This window comes from Borostomias antarcticus (genome assembly GCF_949987555.1).
Source record: "Borostomias antarcticus genome assembly, chromosome: 21".
Taxonomy (NCBI): Eukaryota; Metazoa; Chordata; class Actinopteri; order Stomiiformes; family Stomiidae; genus Borostomias; species Borostomias antarcticus.
Window position 1 is genome coordinate 17,774,191 of NC_140254.1, and position 19,757 is coordinate 17,793,947.

A 19,757-nucleotide genomic window follows, 5' to 3' on the forward strand; every position below is an offset into this window, starting at 1 on the left:
TCTGATTCATGTTAGGTTAGTCATTCAGGAGACGATTGGCTTGCGGGGATCGAAGCTCTTCCTGAGCCTGTCCGTGCTCGCCGTCTGGGCCAATGTCGCGCTGTCTGTCGCCCACCTTCCCCAAGTCATGGAATATCCATCGATTATGAATGAGGATGAGGAGGCATTGGCGTCACGTCCACAGCTGAGCTGAGACGTGGAAACGCTAACTGGAGATGCTGTAGTGGCCTAGTATAGTACGCCTAATAATAGCCTACTACAATTGCAATACAGTTGTATTCATCTTTTCTTATAAGTAGAAGTAGTGTACTTTATTGAAGATTGTTTGTTGTTGTTGTTGTTTAGAGGGAGGAGGATGGTCCAGAAGTACCAGTCACCAGTCAGGGTCTACAAGTACCCCTTCGAGATGGTGATGGCGGTGAGTCCGGTTTCATTATTGTGCACCATTGTGCGCAATCTACCAGTGCGCGCGTGTGTGAGTGTGTGTGTGTGTGTGTGTGTGTGTCTTGCTTTTGCCTGGTATTCTGTAGGCTACTCTATGAAATGACAAATATGTGCTTTGGCCCACCTACACATGACTGGACAAGGAGAGACCCTGTGTGTGTGTGTGTGTGTGTGTGTGTGTGTGTGTGTGTGTGTGTGTGTGTATGTCTGTGTCTGTGTGTGTCTGTGTGTGTGTGTGTGTGTATGTGTGTGTGGCAACAATTGTGTACTTATACTTTCAGAGTTATCTGAAATAAAAGATGGACATCAGACAGTCATTGGACGGATGAGGTAACACACACAGGCTTGTGTGTTTATCCAGTTTCAGAGAGAGAGAGAGAGAGAGAGAGAGTGGTGGGATCAGTGACAGGTTTAATTACTGTAGATACTGTATGTACTTTATTAATCTCCAAGGGGAATAATAATCCCAAAGGGATTAATATTAACCCAGTGAACACACGTGATGTTGTTTTCCAATGCCAGGAAGATAGCAGCTTTTCTTCATAACACCTTGACCTCGCAGGGCAATCAGACTAAACTAGTGTACAGTACGTTAACTGATGATTGTTTCACTTTTAAACTTCACGTTAAAAGTTAAGTCAAGACACTGAAGCTCTAGATAGGTTTTACAGTATTTTAGAAACAATTCCTACTTTTTATATGCAACTACTGTATGAAAAAAGTTGGTTGAGGTTACGTTCCATCCCTTGATTCTGTTGATCTGGTACACATGCCTGCCTTTGCTCAATGCTTACATCAGCTGGGTACTGCGTATCACAGTCCCCTGAGGTTGGTCACTGGCTGCAAAACTCTCCCTCACCATTGCACCCGATATGAGTTCAGTGGCTTTCATTCGGCCTTGCGCAGACTGGCTCAGTGGAATATCTGTATTTACAAGTCATATCCCTCCTTCCTATGTGGGTATATTTCTCTCAAGACCAGTAATTATTGTTTGCACTCAAACGACACTCTCCTGCTGTCCACCGCTAAGGCTCGCACCAAACTAGAAAAACAGGCCTTCATCTTCTCCAGCCCTGCAGCTTGGAAACACTTGCAAAGAGACTCATTTGTTTGATGAGTTGATCCCGATTAGGGCTTTCAAACATGTAATGAAGCGTTTAGAGCCTGTAAAGTAGTTGTTTCCTTGGCTGGCTTCCATCTTCTCCCGTCTTTTTATGTTTTAGGCTTATGATTATAAATAGCTATGTTGTGTATTACAGTATGTGTTTTAACATTGTTTTATACTGGTTTGAGATTTGAAATTGTATTACTGTTGTTTGATGTTATATGTTGTTTAAAATGTATTGTGGCTGTCTTGGACAGGGCTCCTTCCAAAATGAGTCGGATTCTCAACAGGGCTTCCCTGGTTAAATAAAGGTTAACAGTAAATAAAAAAACAGACTAGCAGCAAAACTAGTCCTGCTGTGTGTGTTTCTCCTGTTTACTTACAGTAGCGTGAGGCAGCTTGATGTACAAGTACACGCCAAGAATATGACGCTAGTATGTCGCAGGGACATACCCCCATTCCAACCGTTGATGCTGAGTGCCAAGCAGGGAGGCATTGGGTACCATTTTTTATAGTCTGTGGTATGACTCGGCCGGGGATCGAACCACCAACCTCCCGATCTCAGGGCGGACTCTCACCACAAGGCCACTGAGCATTGTGGGTTGTTGGTATTTATACTGGGGGAGAGATTTTAACCAACAACCCGCTATCTACTTGGGACTCACGAGGTTTCACTCGGTTATGTGTGTGTGTGACTGTGTGTGTGTGTTATGGCATCTCTCAGACTCTGAATGCAGTGTCAAAGCCTCCACACACCTACAGGGTCAGGAATGTGAGTGTGTGTGTGTGTGTGTGTGTGTGTGCAGATCGCTGCAGCTCGAGTCCTCACCAAGACTAGACAGAGGGCACACATCACACTAGAATTAAATCACTGCACTGTTAGTTTCAGAATGGATTTTAAGATTATTTTACATTTGCCTGGCCAATCACAACCCTTTATCTAATATGGGGCGGGTCTGATACGACAACTGTACCCATTTGATAAGATGATACAATGACTAATCCACGTTACGTTGCCCTGATTGGTTATAGGTCTATCCAATTGCGTCCAGAGAGGCATTTTGGTCGTTGATAACACCCCTTGGAAATCCTAAATAAACTTAGCAGCTCCAGACGATTCACATTTTTGCAAATTGGGTGAAGCCAGGCTAACATGGAGAGGCAGCTTTCAAGTTTGTGTGTGTGTGTGTGTGCGTGCGCCTGTGTGTGTGTCAGTTTGTTAGTGTGTGTGTGTGTGTGTGTGGGGGGGGGGGGTTATATGTAGGGCTGGGTTAAAAAAAAAAAAAAAAAAGATTCTGAATCAAATGATTCAGAATCGATTCATGAATCCCAAAATCGATCTTTTATTTAATGAATGAATGAATAAATTAAGGAATGAAAAGTTTATTAATTCATTCAATGAATTATTCATTCATTCATTTTTGGAAATCAGTATCGATACCCATGAAGGTTACAGCAAAAAATAAATAAATACAGGTTTTAGTAACACTAACCGAATCGATATTGAATCGAATCGTGATTATCGATTATGAACCTTCTGAATCGGAATCGAATAGATTCTTGAATTTCGAATCGATACCCAGCCCTAGTTATATGCCCCTCGTCTCGTTGTAAAGTGTGTTGTGGTTAAGAGGGTAGTTAGTTGTGTTCCCTCCTTACTGCACACGCTCAGTATGCCCCCTCCCCCTCCCCCTCCTCCTCCCCCTCCCCCTCCCCCCGGAGTTACCCCTGACATTGCCAAGGGCACAGTAACCATAGAGAATGTAGCTTCGGGAGGAAGGGTGGTCAGGGGATGCAAATGATGACAGGTCCTCTGGGTGCACACACACACACACACACACACACACACACACACACACACACACACACACACACACACACACAGTCACACACACACACACACACTCTCAGACACAGACACACACACACACACACACGTCCCTTAAGATGTTTGAAAGAGAGAGATGGAACAGAGATGCAGGTCAAGACAATTATATAACAGTCCAACTTTCTCTCTCTCTCTCTCTCTCTCTCTCTCTCTCTCTCTCTCTCTGACTCCGCCTCCCCTCTCCAGGCGTATGAGAGGCGTTTTCCTACATGTCCCATGATCCCCATCTTCCTGGGCAGCGAGGTTCTCAGTGATGTCACCAGCGAGGGCGGGGCCGTGCGAGTGGTGGAGCGAAGGTGCAAGGTCAGGGTGGACACGCCCCGCCTCCTGAAGAAGGTCATACACAAAACACACATTGCATTATATATCTGAGTGTGTGTGTGTGTGTGTGTGTGTGTGTGTGTGTGTGTATATATGTATTGCAGGTCTGTGTCTGACCTGTGTGTGTGTGTGTGTGTGTATGTGTGTGTGTGTATAACAGGTCTGTTGTGTGTGTCTGACCAGTTTGTGTGTGTGGAAATATAACTGGTCTGTTGTGTGTGTTTGACCTGTTTGTGTGTGTGTGTGTGTGTGTGTGTGTGTGTGTGTGTGTGTGTGTGTGTAGATAGTGGGGGTGGAGTGTGCGTATATACTGTAACAGGTCTGTTGTGTGTGTTTGACCTGTTTGTGTGTGTGTGTGTGTGTGTGTGTGTAGATAGTGGGGGTGGAGTGTGCGTATTTCAGTCAGAGGAACATGGTGAACTGGAGAGAGAGAACTCTGCTCATCGAAGCTCATAATGACACTTTCAGCAATAGAATCGCTGTCATCGAAACATGCTGCTATAGTGTAAGTCCCAGGACTGTGTGTGTGTGTGTGTGTGTGTGTGTGTGTGTGTGCGCGCGCGCGCACGTGTGTTTGTGTGTGCGTGTGCGTGTGCGTGTGCGTGTGCGTGTGCGTGTGTGTGTGTGTGTGTGCCCCTGTGTGTTTGTGTGTGTGCGTGTGTGTGTGTGCACCATGTGTAACTATACTTGTGGGGCCAAAATGTTCTCACAAGGATAGTGAAACAAGAAAAAGATTCCCAGGATCGGGTGAATTTTAGGGTCAAAGGTTAGGGTTTAGGGCTTGGGTTACAGTTATGGTTAGGGTTAGGTTTAGGGGGCAAAGGTTATGTTTAAGTTAGGGGGTTTAGTGTTTAAGGGGTAGGATAAGGGGTAAATACTTTTTCTACTACGTAAATACTTTTCATATTACGAAAATTGAAGTTGTGAAGAACCCACTCAATATAACAAACAACAGTTTAAGGATCACTAAATAGTCATATTTGAGTCTTTGAAGCCCTTTTTCTCTGCTTAGTGATTTCAAGTGTATCAAAATTCAAAGAAACATATCATCTTCAAATATTTGCAAATTTCAATGTATGGCACATCATTTGAAAGCTTACAATTTACACGTTCATAATCTTAAAAAAAAATATATATATATATATATATTAAAAAAATATATATTTTTAAAGGAAAAATGACCTTACCTTACATCAGGACCAAACCTCTAGTGGTGGTCACATATGTGTGCGAGTTATCTGTGTGTGTGTTGCTGACCTCCCTGGTCATCTCTACAGGTCCACCCAGAAAACGAGGAGTGGACGTGCTTCGAGCAGACGGCCTCCTTGGACATCAAGTCCTTCTTCGGCTTCGAGAGCATGGTGGAAAAGATCGCTATGAGGGAGTACACCGCCAGCATCAAGACAGTACGGTGGGGGAGTGGGGGAGGGGGGGAGGGGGAGAGGGGGGGGGGGGGGGGGGGAGAGAGAGGGAGAGAGAAGGGGAGAGAGGGAGGGAGAGAGAGGGAGAGAAATAAATTGCTGGAGATGGATTGAGATAAAGTTGTGATTGACTAGTCGATATGCTGCCAGTCTAAGTAATTGATTATTGGTTGTTGATCATTGATTTGTCGTTTATTGATATTCAGGGGAAGGAGGTGATTGAGTTCTACCTGAGAGAGCTGGTGTCAGAGGGTGTGACCTCCCTCCCTCGCTGGTCCGCCCCCAAGGATACGACCAATCAGGGGTCATGCTCTGCCCCGACCACTCCCTGGCCTATCCCCCAGGGAGCAGCTGGTGGCCAATCAGAATCCCTCCGTGACAGGGATCCCATAGCTGAACCAATCACGCCTGATGGTGAGGGGAGGGGAAGGAGAGGTCTGAATGTTCTCGAAAGATGTTGTCTGTCGTGTGTACAGTATGCATGCGTGTGTGTGTGTGTGTGTGTGTGTGTTTGTGTGTCTGACCTCTGTGTGTGTATCTGATCTGTGTGTGTGTGTGTGTGTGTGTGTGTGAGTGTCTGACCTCTGTGTGTGTATATGTCTGACCTGTGTGTGTGTGTGTGTGTGTGTGTGTGTGTGTGTGTGCGTCTGACCTCTGTGTGTGTGTGTGTGTCCGACCTCTGTGTGTGTGTCTGTGTGTGTATGTGTGTCTGACCTGTGTGTGTGTGTGTGTGTGTGTGTGTGTGTGTGTGTGCGTGCAGGTGATAAGTTGGATGCAGAGTATATTGAACGTTACCTGGGTCAGTTGACGCCACTGCAGGAGAGCTGTCTGATCCAGCTGCGCTGCTGGCTACAGGAGACCCACAAAGGCAAGGTACGCAACCCTGTTATAACCATGACACAACTCTGTTATAACCATGACACGACCCTGTTATAACCATGACACAACCCTGTTATAACCATGACACAAGCCTGTTATAACCATGACACGACCCTGTTATAACCATGACACAACCCTGTTATAACCATGACACAACCCTGTTATAACATGACACAAACCTGTTATAGCCATGACACGACTCTGTTATAACCATGACACAACCCTGTTATAACCATGACACAACCCTGTTATAACCATGACACGACCCTGTTATAGCCATCACACGACTCTGTTATAACCATGACACAACCATGTTATAACCATGACACGACCCTGTTATAACATGACACAAACCTGTTATAGCCATGACACGACTCTGTTATAACCATGACACAACCCTGTTACAACCATGACACAACCCTATTATAACATGACACAACCCTGTTATAACCATGTCACCTCAGATCCCTAAGGATGAGCACATCCTTCGTTTCCTGCGAGCGAGAGACTTCCACCTGGAGAGAACCAGAGACATGCTCTGTCACAGCCTCAGCTGGAGGAGACAGCACCAGGTACACACACACACACACACACACTTACACACGCACACACACAGGTACACTAACACACACAAAGATACACACACACATACACAAGCACACACAAATGTACACAAACACACCCAAAGGTACAGACACACAAACACGTCCCCCCCACCCTCTCTCTCTCTCTCTCTCTCTCCTCTGCTCTCCAGGTGGACCACCTGCTGCAGACGTGGGCGCCCCCTGTGTTCCTGGAGGAGTACTACGCTGGCGGCTGGCACCATCATGACCGGCAGGGCCGGCCCCTCTACCTGCTGCGTCTGGGGCACATGGACACCAAGGGCCTCCTCAAAGCCCTGGGAGAGGACAACCTGCTACAGCTGGTGAGGCACACACACACACACACACACAAGTACACACACAGGTATACACAGACAGACACACACACACACATACAAAAACACTCACTCACACACACACTTCCTGGTAACACGTCCTCTGCTCCAGGTGTTGTCCATCAACGAGGAAGGCCAACGGAGGTGTGAGGAGAACACCATGATATTCGGCCAACCAATCACGTGAGTCACATGCCTGTTGTCGGGCAGAGGAGGTTGGGAATCTGTGAAATGTATATGTTTAGCGGTTCATTAATGATGCTATTGGCTAATGTCTTGTAGGCTAATGTTTTCGGTGGCATTTGTTTATTGGTTTGTTAGCAGGATTGTGTGTGTGTGTGAGTGTGTGTGTATGCCTGTGTGTGTGTGTGTGTGTGTGTATGTCTGTGTGTGTGTGTATGTCTGTGTGTGTGTGTGTCTGACCTGTGTGTGTGTATGTATGTTTGTCTGTGTGTGTGTGTGTGTGTGTGTGTGTGTGTGTGTGTGTGTATGTCTGTGTGTGTGTGTGAGTGTGTGTGTGTCTGACCTGTGTTTGTATGTCTGTCTGTCTGTGTGTGTGTGTGTGAGTGTGGGTCTGACCTGTGTGTGTGTATGTATGTCTGTGTGTGTGTGTGTCTGACCTGTGTGTGTGTGTGTGTGTGTGTGTGCGCGCACGTGCGTGTGTGTGTCTGACCTGTGTGTGTGTGTGTGTGTGTGTGTGTGTATGTCTGTGTGTGTGTGTGTGTGTGTGTCTGAGCTGTGTGTGTGTGTGTGTGTGTGTGTGTGTGTATGTATGTCTGTGTGTTTATGTCTGTGTGTGTGTATGTGTGTGTGTGGGGGGGGGGGCTCCAGGTCGTGGACCTGTCTGGTGGACCTGGAGGGTCTGAACATGCGTCACCTGTGGCGCCCCGGGGTCAAAGCCCTGCTGAGGATCATCGAGGTGTGTGTTACCTGTGTCTGTATGTGTTACCTGTGTCTGTATGTGTTACCTGTGTCTGTATGTGTTACCTGTGTCTGTATGTGTTACCTGTGTCTGTATGTGTTACCTGTGTCTGTATGTGTTACCTGTGTCTGTATGTGTTACCTGTGTCTGTATGTGTTACCTGTGTCTGTATGTGTTACCTGTGTCTGTATGTGTTACCTGTGTCTGTATGTGTTACCTGTGTCTGTATGTGTTACCTGTGTCTGTATGTGTTACCTATGTGTAACCTATGTGTGAATGTGTCTGTATGTGTAACCTATGTCTGTATGTGTAACCGGTGTGTATGTGTAACCGGTGTGTATGTGTAACCGGTGTGTATGTGTAACCGGTGCGTATGTGTAACCGGTGTGTATGTGTAACCGGTGTGTATGTGTAACCGGTGTGTATGTGTAACCGGTGTGTATGTGTAACCGGTGCGTATGTGTAACCGGTGCGTATGTGTAACCGGTGTGTATGTGTAACCGGTGTGTATGTGTAACTGGTGCGTATGTGTAACCGGTGTGTATGTGTAACCGGTGTGTATGTGTAACCGGTGTGTATGTGTAACCGGTGTGTATGTGTAACTGGTGCGTATGTGTAACCAGTGTGTATGTGTAACCGGTGTGTATGTGTAACCGGTGTGTATGTGTAACCGGTGTGTATGTGTAACCGGTGTGTATGTGTAACCTATCTATCTGTAATGAGCTGGTCATGGAGCACGTTTCCATGTGACGAGTAAAGATGTGACTGTGAATCTGAGGTGGTGGAGGCCAACTACCCCGAGACCCTGGGACGCCTGCTCATCCTCAGAGCCCCACGAGTCTTCCCTGTACTCTGGACCCTGGTGAGGACACACACTCACACACACACACACACACACATGCTTACACACGCACACACACATACTACACACACACACACACACACACACAGACATGCTTACACATGTACACACACACACACACATTCCTGGTCTACCTCCTATCCTCTCCACAACCCTCCCTTCGGTCCAGCTTTTCTTGCAATCCCTCTCTCCGCTCCTCCATCCCTCTTTCCATCCCTCTCTCCTCTCCTCCACCCCTCTCTCCATCTCCTCTGAGTGCCTCTATGATGGGGATCTCATTTCTATCTCTGGTTTTATAGCTCTATGGTGTCTGTATATATAATTTGCATTGTTTGTACGTTGTTTGTAAACTGCCACTCAGTTGTCGTAGTTGTTTTAATGCTGTCAGTTGAGTCATACGGTCCACTGCCAGCCCACTGGGAGGACCAGCTTAGAAACAAGCTTTTAACTCCTCCATGATTTTAGTCACAAACAAGATTTTGTGGTGGATCAATGTGGTCAAATGAACAAATTTAAAAAACGACTTCTCTTCCATTCCTCTCGCCATCTCTTCTCTCCATCTCTTCTCCTCCATCTCCTCTCCTCCATCTCTTCTCCTCCATCTCCTCTCCCCCGTCCCTCTTTCTCTCCATCTCCTCTCCTCCATCTCTTCTCCTCCCTCTCCTCTCCTCTCCTCCATCTCCTCTCCTCCATCTCCTCTCTCCATCTCTCCTCCATTCGCTCCCTCTCTGCTCCAGGTCAGTCCGTTCATCCACGAGAACACCCGTCAGAAGTTCCTGGTTTTCAGTGGCTCCTCCTACCAGGGGGCGGGGCCCGGGGGCCTGCTCGACTACATCGACAGCGAAGTCATACCCGACTTCCTGGGCGGGGACTGCCTGGTGAGTCGACCAATTGCGGCGAGGCCACATTTGAGAGTAAGAAGGCTGAGTCTTGAAAGAGACCTAGATGAGCAGTGGTTCGGTTCATTTAGAAGCATGTAGTCTGACTCACTGGCTGGCGGTTTTGGGGATAGTCCTTGTCATTCGTTTATTACTGCCCAATCAGCGGCAGCGGAATATGTTGTCCGCCCAATCAGATTCAATCCAGACTACGTGACACAACAACAACCTAGCAACCGTTTCGCCTAAGATGATTGTGATTGGTTTAAAGAAATACAGCCCCACCCCATCCCTCGAATGGTAATGTCCAGCCAGACCTTTCTCCAGCGCTGGTACAGAGTAAACAAAGTGTGGAGATAGCTCTGGCTATGCGAGACTTAGAAGCAAGTGACTGTGTGTGTGTGTGTGTGTGTGTGTGTGTGCATGCGTGTGTGTGTGCGTGTGTTAACCCCATCAGTGCCAGGTCCCAGAGGGAGGTCTGGTTCCCAGGTCCCTGTACCAGTCTCCGGGGCAGCAGCAGGAAGTTCCAGACAGTCTCCGCCTCTGGACAGACACACTCTACCAGACAGGGTACCTCTGCAGGGGAGCTCCGCACGAGGTAACACACACACACACGCACGCGCACACACACACACACACACACACTGTATAACACCTCTCCTCCGTTCTCCAGATCATGCTGGAGATCTCAGAGGAATCGAGTGTTATCACATGGGACTTTGATGTCCTGCGAGGAGATCTGGTCTTCAGTATCTACCACTCCAGACCCTCGCCGTCCACCCAGACCCTCCCCCGGCCCCTCCCCTCCCAAACCGAGACCCTCCCCCGGCCCCACCCCTCCCAAACCCAGACCCTCCCCCGGCCCCACCCCTCCCAAACCCAGCTCCCCAAAACCCAGACCCTCCCCCGGCCCCACCCCTCCCAAACCCAGCTCCCCAAAACCCAGACCCTCCCCCGGCCCCACCCCTCCCAAACCCAGCTCCCCAAAACCCAGCCCCTGCCCCAGTCCGCCCAGACCCAGCCCCACCCCTCCCAAACCCAGCTCCCCAAAACCCAGACCCAGCCCCACCCCTCCCAAACCCAGCTCCCCAAAACCCAGACCCTCCCCCGGCCCCACCCCTCCCAAACCCAGCTCCCCAAAACCCAGACCCTCCCCCGGCCCCACCCCTCCCAAACCCAGCTCCCCAAAACCCAGACCCAGCCCCACCCCTCCCAAACCCAGCTCCCCAAAACCCAGCCCCAGCCCCAGCCCCACCCCTCCCAAACCCAGCTCCCCAAAACCCAGACCCAGCCCCAGTCCGCCCAGACCCAGCCCAAGTCCGCCCTGACCCAGCCCCAGTCACAGCCCCCTAAAACGCAACCCCAGTCCCCCCAGCTCCAGGACCCGGCGGCGCCCCCCGGAGGTGACAACGTGCAGCTGATCGGCAGGAGCTGGGTGCTGGGCTCAGACTACCGCCTGGCGGAGCCTCCGCTGGGCTGCGCCGAGGGAGAGAGCGTACAGGTGCGCAAACCACCGTTTATTCTCTTCCTCCTTGTCCTGCTAACCGCAGCAAAGTTGGTTTCATATTGGATATTCAACAGACATTCACATTCTGCATTTTAGGGACCGAGGTAAAAGTACAATCATGATCAGGGAATAAATCAATAACTTTGCCAATTGTTTGACTGAAACACCTCAAACCACTTGTAGATTATTGTAGGCATATATATGTAACTATGTCATCCTTTGGTTTTCATGCTACAGTACCCCCTTTTCACCTCCTCTTTTAATACCCCTGTCACCCCCCCCCCACACACACACACACCCCAGGGCTCCCACATCACCCGTTGGCCAGGAGTCTACATCCTGCAGTGGCAGGTGAGCAGCCAGACTCACAGCTCCCCCAGTGGCCCGGAGTCGTCATTGCAGCAGCGAGGGGGCGATGCTCCGGCCTGCCAGCGGGGGGCGCTGTCGTCACACAGCTGTCAGATCATGTACTTCACTGACGTGCTGGGCTCCGAGGACTTCAGGTTAGCACAGCAGTGTGTGTGTGTGTGTGTGTGTGTGTGAGAGAGAGAGAGAGAGAGAGAGAGAGAGAGAGAGAGAGAGAGTGAGTGTAACTATGCAATAACGATGACAGGGATTGATGTGATCAGTATATTTACGTGTGTGTGTTACAGGGGTTCTATGACCAGTCTGGAGTCGTGTCAGAGCGGATTCTCCCAACTGAGCTCCACCACCACCTCCTCCAGCCAATCACAGGGCAGCTCCCTCGCCTCCAGATAAACACACTCACACACACACACACACACACACACACACACACACACACACACACACACACACACACACAGAGAGACAGACAGATACTGTAGACAGACAGACAGATATAGACACACAAACACTGAACAAGGGCTCGATCACTAACTATTCACTAGCAATTCACCCAGCAATGTAGACCTTAACCTTAGCTTAACCTTAACTACAGCTACTATAGTAGCTAGTCTGTCAGCTGTCCATCATAGATTCTACATGAATCTTACCCTGATGGTGAAGATGAGGATGATGATGAAATAAAACAGCTGCACTATGACCTTTCATAAAATCCTTTCAACTGTTCAGTTGAAGTCTAGACTCACAAGTCACTAAACGCTGACGCTCAACTAGAGACTGAAGACATTCCTCCAGGTTTCGTCGCTAAAAGTGGGTGGAAACAATTTGAGAGACTGAAAAACAACCTGCATTGCAGAACCAATCCAACGTCTTTAGGGTGGTCCTTCTTAATGGGGCGGTGAATGTTTTCTTTTCTTTTGATTCTCCACTCCAGTTTGTTTGGAGTACCTAATTTCCGGTAAGTTGGGTCTTTCACCCTATTGGAGACGTAGACAGTGGCTCTGATTGGTAGCGGCGGTTTTCGGCGTTGTTCTAGCGACGGTTTTAAATGGAGACGTCTCCAGACTTTCAGAGGCGGAGATCAAGGAAGTCTGGCATCGTGCGACTAATTGGTGTCTGACATGTTCATTCACCCCCCCCTCTTTTTTTATATAGATATTTAAAGCAATACATCGCGATATTTGGACCTTTACAAACATGTCTGGTGCTAATTCTCCAATTAGATTTACTAAAAGTAAGCTGAATCGTCCAAACGGTCTACTCAGAAAGATAATACATTGACATTTATTACCTTTTAGAACTCGTGCCCCCGGGACGCAGCATTCAGTCGAAGTGCGCATGCGCAACGTTGTGCTTAAACAACACAGTAGTAGCTAACTATGTCGGCGTCTATCATATGTTTTTTAGCTCAATGATATCATGGCGGAGGTGAGAAAACCGAAGCGAAACATCACGGAGGAAGCCAGAAAAAGAAAAAGACAATCTGATAATGTTAAGACAGTACCAAAGTGCACTTACTCGCAGAGCCTGTGGGGGGCGCAGTTCCGAGAAAACCGGAGAAAACGCTATGTATTGCTTTAAATATATCTAACTGTTCTGACAAAACTGTTAATAAATTATTTACCCAGTCTGATCCCTTTCTGTGGTTTTGTTTTCCCAAGGAGTCTCTCACACACACACACACACACACACACACACACACACACACACACACACTCACTCACTCACTCACTCACTCACTCACTCACTCACTCACTCACTCACTCACTCACTCACTCACTCACTCACTCACTCACTCTCACACACACAACAAATCATTATGTACTGTAGAAGAATACATGTATTACATCATAGTCTCAAGCCTATTTAGCAGAAAACAGATTCAAAACTATTAAACTGTAAAGGGCATCATTCAACTGTCAGGATTAATGCACATGCTGGTGTTTGATGTTTCCAACTAAAATTTTACCCAGAGGCACTGTACAGTATGGTAAATGGACTGCACTTATATAGTGCTTTACAATGGAGGCCTCTCATTCACCCATTCACACACACATTCACACCAATGACGGCAGCTGCCATGCAAGCTGCTAGCCTGCTCACTGGGAGCAATTTGGGATTCTGTGTCTTTTCCCAAGGACACTTCGACATGTCGTCAGGAAGAGCCGGAATTCGCACCGCCGACCCTACGATCATTGGACGACCCGCTCTACCTCCTGAGCTATACAGCCGCCCCATGGGTGGATACAGGGCGACATCACAGTTGTTATTGTTCTACTTCTGTTCTGCTTCTACCATAAGTAGTTCCGCTTCCTGAATCCCCTCTGCGGATTGATCTACACATCTACATCGGTCGCGTCAATACAATGGATTTCATAAAATGATCAATAAAACCCTACAGGATTCATACTTTGCGGCGAATTTGATGTCAGAACACCAACGGACACCAATTACCCCCTCGGTGAGCTTCTTGTCTTTGAAATCGAGAGTTTAACATGTTTTTGAATGATTTTTCACGGTGCCCACCCACATCCATTGTATGACCTAAACGGTGGTAGAGCAATTATCAGACTTTCTCAAAAGTGCTAGTTTTGGCAACTTTTTGATCTGAACCATTGTATATGATCATAAGTAACCTTAAAAACAGGGCTAAGCATGATTTTCCCTTTACTACTCCTTTAAGTGCTGTGGCAATTGAACCCTGGAGTTCCTGCTCTTCACCACTAGAGGGCAGCTAATAACCATGGTTTTCTGGGACCCTGTTTGAGTTTGTGAGTGTTGAGTCTCAGTTTTCATGCGTCCTGAAGAAACCTGATAAAGTGAACAGCATGCAATTATAAATGCTGGCAGGTGTTACATACAAACAGATAAAGATATCAAAAGCTTACATTTGTTAGCAGAAGATGGTTGCAAGAAAATCATAGTAGATGCAACCATAATCTTTGAAAACAGTGTTTTTTGTCTCTAGGAACAGTAGCTTAGTTCTTGTGCGACAGAGGTAGGCTATAGCCTATTGTTGGTTTCAGGCTGTATGGAAATTCAAACGCTTTTAATGGTAATTGATCCCTTACTAATCGTATGGGAACTAGGCCTACAGTAGGCTACTGCATTCATTTTCACAATGACAGTGTCAATTGCATCACCTCATTTCTAAACTGACTGATTTTTTTTTCTTCTTCTCTTCCTTATTCTTGTTTTTTTTCTGCACATCATCTCTGCGGTTTCCGTCTTTGTTCCTGAAGATCGCCAGGGAGGAGGATTGCCCAGGTCAAAGCTGTTAACCCCGCCTTTGAGAACACATCATCGGGGTGAGCCGACATGCTATTATCTACACCTAAGGCACACAAACAGACACCACAACCCCACAGGCCCAACATTGCTGTCAGCACCGCACAAACATCTGATCCCACCACCGGGATCAAGCCCCCCCTCCAACCCTGGAGGCCCAGCCCACACGCCTACCCTCCCCCTCGAAGACGGTCACAGCAGAGGTCACCCTGCTCAACTTTGTGGTAGTAGATTCATAGATTGCATAGATGCATTTGAGAAATGGTCGCTCCAGTAGAGCAGTGGATGTCAGTGAGGTGAAGGAGCTGCTTGTTCGGGGCATGAGGAGATTCTGGGAAGGGGGGGTGTCCCAGTGTTGGTGGAAGAGAGAAGAGATTCTGCAACGATTAGTTTGTTATTGGAGCACAGCCTTGTGGTGTTAACCCCTGACCCCCTGCGACCCGGGCAGACAGCCCTCTTCCACGCGTCAGGGTGACGGACTGTCACGCGGAACAATCCGGAACGCGGCTAGTCCCGGGCGTGGCAGGGGGGATAGGGGGAGCAGACCAATTAGGCAGGTGTAGCTCACTGCAGGATGAAACGCGTGGGGGGCGGGCGGGAGGGGGGGGTAGGAGGAATGCAGGCGACCGGACACGCGATTTGTCTGGATGGACAGAGCGAGTGGACCCTGTGGATGAAGAGGAGACGGAGGATTAAGACCGAGCTCGTCCAAAGCTGGCCTGAACCACCAATGTCTCCTTTCAACACACAGAGAGAGAGAGAGTGAGCAGTGATCAGTCAGAGGCCGCTAGGCAGCACAGTGCACTGTTATCCGCACCGTCATGGGCCGTCTTATCCAAGTTTGAGTCAGAGTGTTTGTACTTGATAAAAGCTTTATTCAAGTCGCGGAAGTGAAAAGTGTTTGGTCACATATTTGCTTTTGGTGTTGGTAGAGTTGTAGGTGCCATATTCGTCTCCAGTTACCCCGGTCCTCCATACACCTGGCGATCTCATCGGCGGTCTCCACTCCCACATCCCTCTTGATTATGTCCACGAATGTTTTGGTAGGACGTCCTCGCGACTTGCGTCCGCGCCATGGAGATGGCTCCCATAACACCAGCTTGCTGGCCGGAAGCTCACTGTGTCTGTAGCAGTGATGATGATGATGGTACCAGAAATACTGTAGCCTACAGGTGTAGTGGAGGATAAACCCAACTCGGTTTACCCCTCTCTTTAAAATGAGGCTGAGAATTTACTCACCTATTTTCTGATCAATTGTATTAACCAATGAAGGGAAACTGCACTCTATAGGCTATTTACCACTCCACCCCTGATACTTTATGATGTTTTGTTCCAAACTGTGACATTCCTGTCAGTCTAGGGGGAAGAATGGAGACCACAATTACGACTGCAGCACAATGCCACCCCGTGCATCAAACGAGGGCACACTATCTTCAAAGCCCGTCGCCTCCGACATGCGATACGGCCGGGGACCTCAGAAAAGCGTCAGACATCTTGCATTCCTCAGGCCATTCCACCAAGTACAATAACTTCCTGGAATTCTTAGACCCTCGACGGCGGAGCCAGGGAACATCCTGTTGTCCTCGCGGAACTTCCTGCTCGCGCTCAGCAATCAGTCTTCCTGTGTTGCCATGGCCACGGGAAAACACTGTGTGTCTCCGAGCTGCGGTCCGTCCGTCAGGCTCTCCTGAGCGGTCGTGTTGCTGGAACTATTGAACAGACGAGACACAAGGTTCCCAGCAAACACGCAACGTCAGGGAGACGTTCAGATCATGTCTTAATAACGTCCGTCGGTCCAGAACCCCATTTGTACGTCTGCTGGACCCCTCAATATTCAAACGTCTGGCTTGGACCCCTCTAAGACGTCTGTGGACGTGCAGAACAGGTTCAAAATCTGAACGTCTAAAAGAAACTTTCATTCTGGCTCCTAATTGGATGTCTTTGGACGTCCGAAAAAGACAAAAAAGACGTCTAAAAGACATCTTCTAGACGTGTCTTTGCTCAGTGGGTTTGAAATGTCCTAGCTATACTTGTGAGAAACAGAAACTCCAAATATAATTTCTGCTGCATGTGTACAGTAGTTCTGTCACAGGCTCAGAAAAGGGATGTGGTCCCCCTGATGTTTGCTGCGCTTGAATGTGGCACCTAATCGGGGTATGAGGAGTCATGAGTTATTAAAGGGGCACAGTCACACGCTCGTTGAGGTTATAATTATCTGGATTAAACGCTTCAATTGTAGCCTACGTGTAGGCCTTTTTAAAATCACCATCAGTGTACACTGAAGACGGAATCGCTGAAAAGCATTTGTCAACACTGGACTGGTGGCCCTTTGAAACTTCCTCGCGATTCCGTCTTCCGAGTAGGGAAACGGCTACACTGACGGCGATTTTTTTTATATTACACTACACACAGAATTTAAGCACTTAATCCAAATAATATTAACGATAACAAGCGTGACCATGGCCCTTTAACAGCCCGTGTACTGTGACATACTGTGTGCTAATGGCTGTTTGATTGAGAACTTTGGCCCGTTAGCTGGTTGTGTTCTCCTTGATCCTCTTAGGCATCACTCATGTGTCTCCAGTGGAGTGGTATGGCACCAGAGGCCAAGCCACACATATTGTTATGATTTCACTGTTCTTATGCAACCCTTCTGGTATGCTGGAGTTCTTTCCATCCAGGGGCATATAGCTGAAGTCTCTATCTCTCTCTCTCTCTCTCTCGAAGAGTATGTGTCTGTGAGCTTGTTCACACATGTTTGTGTGTATGTGTACTGTACACCGTGTGTGCGTCTGGTGTGTGCGTGCACGTGTGTGTGTGTATCCTGTGCGTGCGTCTGGGTGCTTGTGCAAACAACGCATGCTTGCCTGTGTTTGTGTGACGATGAACAGACAGTGTCTCATCAGCACCTCGCTCCAACTGCTCTAACCCCGTCTGCTCTCAGCAACGCTGGCTTAGCATGCGCTTCACAAGCACATTCCTCCTCTCGGCTAGCTGGTATCCCTCCACCTGGCACCTCCTCTCGGCTAGCTTGGTATCCCTCCACCTGGGGGGGTGGGGGGCAGAGAGCTAACCCCGGGGGGGGGGGGGGGCTGCTTCCTGCTCTGGGCCCATTGACTTTCCTACAGTCCACAAAGGAAGAGGCCAGGCGTTCATCCAGGGGTGTTTAACAGGTCAGTGGATTGAGGACGGTCTCTATGAGGCTATGTGGTTGTTGTTGATCTTGGGCTTTGGCTGCTTTTTCAGTGCTGTCGTATCCAGCAAGTACATTCACTTGGGGTGCGACGATACACTCAGCTCCCAATATGATACGATACACGATATTGGGTTCACGATATCGATACGATGTTATGTATTCCTATTCCTTAATGAGGAATATATGACTGGAAAAATGTATTTTAATTCGGAAGTCACAAAATGTCAAACAACGCTGTTGTTTGACCTATAGTTCCATTTTGTATTGTTTTATAACTCGCGATATCAGGACATACTGTAATTGATCTAATACCAGCACTGATCTGCATTCTTTCGTCTTTTCAGTGCTTTGTTTGAACAGAACGAGGATGTGAGCTAGTAGATGATCTCATTTGCAGCCAGTCCTATCATAATAATAATAAATATAGCCGCAAGCGGCAAAGATCCAAGGGGGTCCAAGGGGGGTCCAAGCACTTTGCGAAGAGGTGTCGAAAATAGGATGATAAGAAACACTTCATGTAGTATCCAAAGAATGTTGTTCTGGTTCGTGGTAACGTATGAATAAAGACTTTTGGAGATGTAGACGTTGACTGATTTTGCATATTCTGAAAGGTATAGAGTGACAGACTTCTGAATTGACCATAGGTTGCAGTGAGGCAAACTTTTGTCACAGTTCAGTGGAGGTGCTGAAAAGAATTCAGCTCAGTAGTATTTATTTAGATTTTTTGAAGTTTAGAATGTGAAATGTCTAGAAATGTAGATTTGTGTGCTACTAACCCTTTTCTGCTTCCCCTCTCCCTAGTGCCTCTCTCTCCCTCCTATCTTCTAACCAGGTCCAGTGGATGCCCCACTGTCACCAGCAGACAACCCTGAGTCCGATAGATATCCCTGTGTCTGCTGTGGATGTCGTAGCATTTAGTTAACACACACACACACACACACACACACATACACACACACAGACATACATCAGTCCACTTCTGGCTTTAGGCCTGGACCTGGGCCCAGTCCCCCTTCCCCTCACCCTAACCTGGGTCCGTATCCTTTTCCTACCAGCAAACCCCTGCCTCTACCTGGACCCAGGCACACTCACAAACACAGACATACACCAGTCCTGGGCTCAGATCCTCTTCCCCTCACCCTAACCCGGGTCCGTATCCTTTTCCTACCCCCTCCCTACCCCAACCCCTGCCTCTATCTGGGCCCAGGCACATTCACGCACACACAGACATACACCAGTGTTTGCCATGTCTCTCCTATGATGTTTTTAGCCTCTCTTACTCTGAAAATGTAATTTAATGTAATTTATTGCTTTATAAATGTTCTTAGCTGTTAGACAAACATACTCCAGGAGCTTGCTCGATCGCCTTGTTGAGAGGGGTCAGGGAAGAATTTTTACAGCTCACTTTTCTGGCCCCGGGATGATACTGTTTTTTTGCTTCCCTCTGGAATATGTAGGGGTGGGATGTATGTCCACCTCCCTTGTTCTCTGTAAAGCGCATTGTGTTGCCTCTGGGTATGAAATGCGCCAAACAAATAAAGCTTTGATTGATTGTTGTAAAAAGCCATGCCCACTTTATTCAATCATTACCAAAGTTTATGCATCGACTGAGTAATGACCCTAGATCATGCGAGCCAAATTTGGTATGAATCCATGTAGCAGATTACGAGATATAAACTTTTTGCATTTGTGGATCCCTCTAGTGGCGGAATATCCCAAAACTGCATACCAAAGCTCAGACCT

The 19,757-nt window shown here is 48.0% G+C and overlaps 1 protein-coding gene across 1 annotated transcript; it reads left to right on the forward strand.

Moving 5' to 3' along the window:
• Positions 1–355: 355 nt before the first annotated feature.
• LOC311322907 (SEC14-like protein 5) lies at positions 356–11,923 on the forward strand (the record flags this gene model as incomplete). Its single annotated transcript, XM_084455025.1, has 16 exons — positions 356–418; positions 3,624–3,773; positions 4,132–4,263; positions 5,036–5,164; positions 5,386–5,593; positions 5,940–6,052; positions 6,523–6,630; positions 6,813–6,983; positions 7,108–7,178; positions 7,827–7,914; positions 8,696–8,779; positions 9,517–9,657; positions 10,115–10,255; positions 10,331–11,158; positions 11,468–11,667; positions 11,818–11,923. The coding sequence occupies 16 exons, from the start codon at positions 356–358 to the stop codon at positions 11,921–11,923; spliced, it is 2,733 nt and encodes a 910-aa protein (XP_084311151.1).
• Positions 11,924–19,757: the final 7,834 nt, after the last annotated feature.